Consider the following 8,433-nt stretch of genomic DNA (forward strand, 5'->3'; position numbering starts at 1 on the left):
ATCATGTTGGGGGACTCGACGGTGGGCAAGTCCTCGCTGCTGCGGCGCTACACCGAGGGGGTCTTCCTGGACGCCGTCAACCAGACCGTAGGGGTGGATTTCTACGTCCAGTTTGTGGAGCTGGAGCCGGGGCTGCGGGTGAAGCTGCAGTTCTGGGACACGGCCGGGCAGGAGAGGTTCAGGTGGGTCCGGTGGTGGAGCTGGGGAGGGGTTCCCTTGGGTTTGGGGGTGCTGGTGAGGTGTTGTGATCCCAGCTGTTTCCCCACCGATCCCCTGTGTGAGGAACTGCAGTGCCCAGTGCTGGGATGAGCCAAAGCCAAGGACATTCCCCAGGGAAGAGCTCATGGGGTGGCCTTGTGAGCCCTGGGTCCAACTCCAAAAGGGGTACAGAATCCCCTCCAAGCACCCCTCTGCCCCACCAGCTGCTGGGGGAGAGGCTGGGAGCCCAGTGGCAGCTTTACCAGGAGCCTTCACACCTCACTGCTGGGGCTGCAGGGACAGGAGAGCCCAAGGGACGTGGCTCCAGGGAATGGGAGCACTTGGGGGCTGTGGGTGCCGGGGACAGCAATGGCCATGCAATGACAGAGCTGCCTGGACCACAAAACACACAATTTTCCTCACTTTTACAGTCTTTTGGGACTTATGTGCTGGTTGCAGGGGGCAGAGTGTGGCTGGGGCTGCTCTGCAGACACAGGAGACGCTGCCTGAGGCAGCACAGGGGACCCCTGGGGGCTGCTCACCCCTTTTCTGCTGGCACCCCAGGTCTGTGACTCGCTCCTACTACCGCAACTCGGCGGGGGGGATGCTGCTCTTCGACCTCACCAACCGCGCGTCCTTCGAGAGCGTCCGGCGGTGGCACCGGGAGGTGACGGACACCGTGCAGCCCTTCCGCATCGTCTTCCTGCTGGTGGGGCACAAGAGCGACCTGGCGGAGCAACGCCGGGTGGGCCGGAGGGAGGCGGAGAAGCTGGCGGCCTCGCTGGGGGCGCAGTACGTCGAGACCTCGGCCAAGGATGCCAGCAACGTGGTCCAGGCCTTCCAGATGTTGACCGTGGCCATCTACCAGGCGCTGCAAACGGGGCGGCGGGGCCCCTGCGAGGCGCAATGAAGAGCAGCGTCCCGCTGCCGCTCAACGCTCGGGCGCCGGAGAAGGAGGAGAAGAGGAAGAGATGCTCGTGTTAGAGACAGGGACACCGTGGGGAAGGGGTGAGGTAGGGAGCAAGCGGCCGGGGCACATTAAACACCCCCTGCTCACCTCTCTGCCTGCCCGCGTTTCACTGGGGAAGCGGCCAAGGATGCTGCCCAGGGGACGGGTGAAGCCCCCAGGAGGATGGGCAGCATCCTGAAGAGATGCAGGTGTCACCCCCTTCCCCTATCCAAGCCCCTTTCTACCAGGCTGTCCCCATCCGCTGCAGGATCCATAGGTTCTCCCAGCACCCCAGACCAGACCAGTGCTGATCTGAACCCACTTTTACTGCCTGACCCAGTGTACTCCAAGCTGGAGCCACCAGTGAATGACCCCACATCCTCCCCAGCAGCACCCGAGTAGGGCTGGGGTGCAGAGCAGCTTCCCCCTTCCCCAGCACCCATGGGACCCAAGAGCCTGCGTGCACTTATGAAGCTCCCTGGCTGCCGCAGGAGAGGAGGGGAGAGGCCGTACCGGTTCCCCAAATTATTTCAGTCAAGGCAGTTTCCCCTGTAGGTACCGGCAGCACAGGACAGGCCCCGCTCCCAGACATGCAGGAGCCTCCCTGCTCTTGATTTCTGGTCCTGTCACCTCATCCCACTCCTAAATATCAAAATAGCCAAGAAACAGGCAAACTCCTCACCCTGGGCTGGATGCGAGGAGGCAAAGGCGCCTGCCCAGCCAAATCCTTCCCCTCTCTTTAAACCCCAGGGCAGGGGCTCTCGTACCAGAACAGCACTGCAGGGGCTGCCCGCTTCGCTTGTGATCCCCTCCCCCTGCTGTTTGCAGAGCACCAGACAGTGCCACGGTTTGTAGATTAATAATTTCTTTATTCATGTAAAACAAACGCAAGTATTTATATAAACACTGACATTACAAAGTACTGGAGCGGGGCAGGGGCAGGGAGGAGGAAACAAAAACCTCTACAGATGCTTCTAATACTGTCCCACACATGATCAAACGCTCTGTCCCTTGGATAATCACTTAGACGATGAACCACTGTCAAGTCACAAATAAAAAAGTCTTTGTTTTGAGATACGTTGCGCTCTTAGGGGCGATGAGGAAGGGGGCGTAGAATGTTTTTTGGCAGATCTCCTCATAAAGTCAAGATATTGCTGCACTGTTAATAAAAAATATATGCTTCTCTGTAAAGCATTAAAAAAAATATCCCATGGATGGCATCGCGGAGGCTTCGGTGGAGAGGCAGATATCCCAAAATGCACTGGCGTCTTCTCCCGGCTCTTCCCAGGGGTTATTTCTTGGTGGTTTTGCGAATCAGTGCCATTCTCTGTAAGAAGAAAGAGAAAAACATGGGAAGCAGAGCGTCTTTACTGCAAAACAACTGCAGCCGTGCAGGAACGAGGTGTCTCAGGACACCGCCTGACTCGTCCCCACACAGGTCTTTCGAGTCTGAATCTTAATTCAAAAGCCGGAGCCAGAGGAAAAGCAAGCGTCTGTGCTCCTCTCCTCGACACCCAGGGCTGGGATGCGTGACAGCGACGCTAGCGAGGGGAAATGGGACTGAACAGCATGAGGTCAAACCCCACTTTGGGGCCTCCTCTGTCTCTGCTGCAGGAGCTTCAGGTGGGGAGATGCCAGACCCTCTACCAGCTCCAGCAGCTCTGGCAGGGCAGCTCTTCTTAAAAAGCACCACCCCAATTCCGTTAAAGCAAAACTAAGGGGAAAAAAAAACCCAGAGCTCCTCAGCTCCAATCTACAGCCGAAATCCCAGGACAGCGGTGCGCTCTGGTGTGCTTTTCCCAGGCCTTTGGGGTTTTTGCAGCCGTTTAATTTCTTACGGCAGCCCAGAGTCCCAACACAGACACAGCCAGCACCGCGTGCCCAGCGCTGCAGACAGAAAACGTCCCCAGGTCCTTGAGGCAGAGCCTGGGGTTCACCAGGAACACCCGGGCTTCTGGAGCGGTTTGAGCAGTTTAACCTCTTGGGCTTGGGCATGGATTGTGACCAATCTCCAGTGAACAAGGAGCTGGAGGTGCATTTTCTGTCCCCTCTGCACAGACCTGCAAAGGGGCAGCTGACACGACACCATCTGCAGGGTTTTTAACCCTTCCAAGGCTGGGCCGCCCTGCAGGCAGCAAGTGCTGCTGCTTCTCTTTGGGCACAGCCACAGCAACCTCAATCCTCTCTGCACAAATCAGTGAGGAGACTCTGGACGCTCTTTAAAGTCCAAACCACTTGGAAGAGGCTACAAATCCACATCATGTCAGGGCTCCAAAACCTCCCTCTCCATATCAGGCTTCCACCACGTGTTACTGAGTGCTCCTTACCTGTTTGTGAGCTTCTGTAGTGCAGGCTTTTTTGTAGGGCCTGATTTCTTCAGAACCAAAGCCCGGGATCCACATGTTCCACTGCCGCTCTGCAAGAGAGAGCGCGGGTCAGCACGATCCAACCCGACTGCCCACCACGAGAGCGGCCCCGTTATCACAAACACACGTGCAATGTGCCCGTCCGGAGCCAGAGCCGTGCTGGTGATCTGCTTATCAGGTAGAAAAGCTTCCCAAGAGTGAAGCAGGAGAGGGATGCACAGCATTAAATGCGCTAAAGACGCAGTCCCTGTGTTAGGGACCTCCCAATGCAGGCTGAGGGACAGCTCCAAACTGCACCGCTGCAATGTTTGGTGAGGGGCAGACACTTCATTCATCCCCTGATTAAGCAGAAATGAACCTGTAGTTACTCGTGGGTTTGTACCCCAACACCGTGGCCGTGCCCTGACTTTGGGCTGCGTGCACAGCTCTCGGCTGAGGGGAAAACTGGCTCACCGAGATGCAGCTGGACGTCTTTCACCTCCAGGGTGTTGGATTTGCGGTGCCGCGCAAGCTGGCAGGCGGCCGTCACCACGCTCTCTATGAAATCGTCGGCGATCTGCAACAGCATCTGGGGCAGAACAAGGACAACAAGCGCCCTCGTCAGCACCGAGCAGCTGAAACGACGCGGAAACTCAGTTCAAGAAGGACAGGAACTGCTGGAGAGAGTCCAGCGTAGGGCTACAAAGATGATCAAGGGAGTGGAGCATCTCCCTTCTGAGGAGCGGCTGAGGGAGCTGGGGCTCTTTAGTTTGCAGAAGAGGAGACTGAGGGGAGACCTCATTCATGTTTATAAATATTTAAAGGGTGAGTGTCACGAGGATGGAGCCAGGCTCTTCTCGGTGACAAACAATGATAGGACAAGGGGTAACGGACACAAACTGGAACACAGGAGGTTCCACTTCAATTGGAGAAGAAACTTCTTCTCAGTGAGGGTGACAGAGCCCTGGCCCAGGCTGCCCAGAGAGGTTGTGGAGTCTCCTTCTCTGCAGACATTCAAAACCCGCCTGGACGCCTTCCTGTGTAACCTCATCTGGTGTTCCTGCTCCGGCAGGGGGACTGGACTGGATGAGCTTTGGAGGTCCCTTCCAATCCCTAACGTTCTGTGATTCTGTGAAAATGAGCCGGCAGACGCCAGTATTGCAAAGGAATTTGCTACAATTGCTGTTTCAAACCCTTTCTTTTCACTGGGACACAGAAACGGACACGGATGGGTGAGAGCTGCAGCAAACATGAGAATATGGCAGTGCTACATGAACCAACCCTCCCTGCCCTGGGCAAGGGGCCACTGGTTCATGCAGAATCTCAGATAAGCCCTTTCTGCAGCCCCTGCCGCGGGTCGGTACCTACTTCCTCCACATCTTCATCCAGCTGCTCATTCGGATCCACCTCACGCACCAGGTCCTGCAATTTCTTCTTGGTTAAAACCTGAGCAGGTGGGAGAAGAGGAACCATTTACTGCCCCACTTGAGCAGAGCAGCTGCCCACACAGCACAGCCACAAAAAACCTCCTCCCCCTCTATCCCGAGGTCCAAGTCACACGTGTTGACACAGCCTATCAGTTCAGGAAGGGCAGAGATAAGAAATATCAAGTGTTGAGGAGCTATTTTCAAGCACCAGTGGTTGCTCTGAACAGACGGCGGAATGCAGGGGGGGGTGCAAAGGCAAAACTCAAAGCCTTAAGAGGCAGACAGCAAACACAAGCAATCTGCTGGTGACTAAATTCGTCCTCAGGGCACAAAGGAAGCATTTCCGTGGCTTTAGAGCTTACAGCACCTTTATTTCCTCCATCAAAACCACATTCCCCAATACACATTTTCCTGAGACTGAAAAAACCTCTACACCGACAGCATCCATGCCCCATCCAGCCTGAAAGTGCCTCGGAAGGAAGAAATACATTAAGTTTGCTCACTCAGTAACTGATACTTTAACAGACGCTAATTTAAGGAAGGAGAGGAATGAAGCCACAGGCAGGTCTGAGCATCTCCCTCGTTGTTCTGAAGTCAGGGATGAAATTACCTGGTTGCTTTCGGGACTGAGGCGTCCTCCTCCGCTCGGCGTCCCCGGCATCTTGGCCACGGTGGTGCTGTTGGCCATGGAGCTCTGCGGGGGGGTGCTGGCTGGCTCCGGCTTTATCGAGGAGAAGTTGGAGAGGTTGATCAAGGTCGAGGGGCCAAACTGGTTCATAATCTGTTGGGCTTTAGCCTTTAGATCATAAAGTTTCTCGAGGTCCTGCTTTTTCTTGGGGTTGTGGGGACCCAAACCAATCAACTGGAAAAGGAAAGGAGAGGCATGGTTAGGAAACGGAGGAGGGATTCAATGGGGTGGTTGTGATGTGTCCAGAGGAAGCCACAGTGTCCTGACGGGACCCAGGGGTTCACAGAAGATCGGGTCCCTTCAAACGCAGCAAGGGAGGAGCGGAGTTTAGAAAAAGAGAAAACATTCCCTGGTTCATGACGAATGAAGTTCGCCATGAGAAGCACAGCGGCTGCACGCAGGGGTTAGGAAATGGAGGAGGGATTCAATGGGGTGGTTGTGATTTGTCCAGAGCAAGCTACGGTGTCCTGACAGGGATCAGTCTAGGGGATCATAGAAGATCGGGTCCCTTCAAACGCAGCAAGGGAGGAGCGGAGTTTAGAAAAAGAGAAAACATTCCCTGGTTCATGACGAATGAAGTTCGCCATGAGAAGCACAGCGGCTGCACGCAGGGCACTGACAAGAGACCACACAAAGATTTAAAGGAAGGACACAGCTCCCGCAGCAGCAACACAGGGGAATGGCGGCTGCAGCGCTCGAGTCCTCTTCTCGTCTTCAGCAATGCCACACTTTGAACCCGGCCGGCAGCGACCCCCCCAGCAGGGCTTGACAACGGAGGGGTTGGTTTTGGTCCCGAGAGCACGAGTTGGGGTGCTGAGAGGTAACGTGACGGAGAAACACACGTGCATGCCCACATCCTCAAGTTGTTCTGCCCACACCGGGCACTCGACGGCCGCAGTAAATGACGCCAGATTCAGGTAACGATGAACCTGAAGCGGGTTGTGGCAGCTTAACCGATCACTCAGAACTTCCAAGTTCACCCTTCAGTGCCTGAAGTCATTTGTGTTACCGGCCACGGGGCCAACACAAAGACTGACTGGCAACCACAGTGTTTCATGGCTCCAAGATCCTGGCTCAGGGAAGCTCTGCTCTGTCCTCACCGCTCCAAGAAGGGAAACTCATCCAAACCCTGAGCCTCCCACCCCCACAAGCAGCGTGGGCAGCAGTGATGGGTCTGTCGTGTGAAATGAGCATTTAAGGAATGGTTTGGTGTAAAAACCCCTTGTGTTGGGCCCAGAGATGGGTGAGAAGCAGCTGCTGAGAGCAGACGCCTCTTCTGAAAAGTGCTTACTTACGAGAGGAGAGTTCATTTAAACAGCATGAGAGAAGAAAGTTCATTTAAACAAACACAAAGTGATGAAAGAAGAAAAAGAACAGAGCGCCTGCTACCTGAGCTGCAGACACATTCCCCTCAGCAAGGGCAAGCTTTGTTAGTTGGGATTAATTCACACCAAAACACAAACCTGGAATCACACAGGGGCACTGGGCAGCGGCTGCTTTAGTGCTTCATGCCAAGGCACACACATGCGCTGCCGCACCTGCGGGCACCGAGCCCTTCCAGGAGGATTTTATATCCCAGACGTGCTTCTGTAGCACCCACAGCAAGTTTCTAGCTCAATTTTAATAGAATTAACGATGGCAAACCCTTACATTCACACCCTAAAACCCCTCAGGCAGCATTTTGGGCCGAGGAGCTCAGCGCAAGACCCAGAGGTGTCAGTCTGGGTTTTAATGAGGCTGCTCCTGGGCTGCTCATCCCCACGCCTCACTCCACAAATCCCCAAAGCAGGAATCCTCACCCACCATGCAGAGAAGAAAGCTCCGAAATCAGAAAGCGCTTTATCAGCACAAAGTCATTTTGGTCGTTTATTTGCGGATCTCGTCGCACCGTTCACGTGCTGTTAAGATCTCCAAACACAGAACTAACGGGATGCGCAGATTCCCAGGACAAATCCCACATGCTGGCCCCGGGGCAAGCCCCAGAGCTTTACTTACAGCTATCTGAGTGTCTAGATCTTTAATTACATCCGCAACTGCTGTGGGGCCAGCAAACGGAGAGGCCATTTCCCAAAGCCTTCCCGGTACGTCAGCAGTCAGCGGTAACCTACTCTCGCTTCCTCGTCTTCCACAAAACTCTCACTCCTACAGGAACACCAGACATTTCACCGTGTCACCCACTCTATCGTGAGAGGAAACAGTTTGAAAACACGCGCTGTCCTCGCTACGTCGCGAGGGGGTTTCTCTGTCAGAAGAAATGACACAATTGGGAGCAGGGTGTGCTGCAGGATATGAGGCATCTCCCAGGATCCTGAAACAGGAGGAGAAATTTGGCCAAATTTGGTTTTTTGGCCAGAAGACGGAGTATCGCAGTATCTGCTGTCAGCAGCAACGTGAAGGTGAGCCCAGAGATCTGCACCAGCTGCTTCCCTCGGCGGCAGGACCAGGTAATTAGTGCCACCAACGTGATGAACCTCATTAGCGCTGCCAGCACAGGCCATTGCTGTAATTAAAGGCTACATTAAAGCCAAACAAACCTTCAGCCCATTCCCTCGAGTGCTCAGGGGGCTCCTACTTCCACTGAGACATAACGATTTGAATCAAATATTTAAATAGGTTTGCAAAGGGCTGTATGGTCCTGAATAAACAGGAAGAACTCTTGTTTCTGGAGGGTCACCCAAACCTTCCCCCTCCTTGATGTGATGTTTCATCCCGCAGCGTCAGTGCTTGGCATTTGGGAAGCAGCAGCTCCCAGAGGTTTTTCTTCCAGCATCTCCCCAGCCGCCAGCTGAAAGAGATCACCAGCCCCACAGCTGTCCGCGGGGAACG

General features: G+C 54.7%; 2 protein-coding genes across 2 annotated transcripts; one reads left to right on the forward strand and one right to left on the reverse strand.

Moving 5' to 3' along the window:
• The first annotated feature begins 3 nt into the window (after positions 1-3).
• Positions 4-1,182, forward strand: LOC104535799 (ras-related protein Rab-39A-like). Its single transcript, XM_010194673.1, is given in 3 exon segments — positions 4-182; positions 763-1,100; positions 1,103-1,182. Coding segments are annotated over 3 exon segments (597 nt in total).
• Positions 1,183-1,999: 817 nt separating this feature from the next.
• Positions 2,000-7,740, reverse strand: TAF12 (TAF12 RNA polymerase II, TATA box binding protein (TBP)-associated factor, 20kDa). Its single transcript, XM_010194662.1, has 6 exons — positions 7,603-7,740; positions 5,530-5,781; positions 4,861-4,938; positions 3,967-4,081; positions 3,475-3,563; positions 2,000-2,474 (listed from the first exon to the last, which is right to left on the reverse strand). The coding sequence occupies exons 1-6, from the start codon at positions 7,669-7,671 to the stop codon at positions 2,439-2,441; spliced, it is 639 nt and encodes a 212-aa protein (XP_010192964.1). The 5' UTR covers positions 7,672-7,740; the 3' UTR covers positions 2,000-2,438.
• Positions 7,741-8,433: the final 693 nt, after the last annotated feature.

Source organism: Mesitornis unicolor, unplaced genomic scaffold (genome assembly GCF_000695765.1).
Source record: "Mesitornis unicolor isolate BGI_N332 unplaced genomic scaffold, ASM69576v1 scaffold32340, whole genome shotgun sequence".
Classification (NCBI taxonomy): Eukaryota; Metazoa; Chordata; class Aves; order Mesitornithiformes; family Mesitornithidae; genus Mesitornis; species Mesitornis unicolor.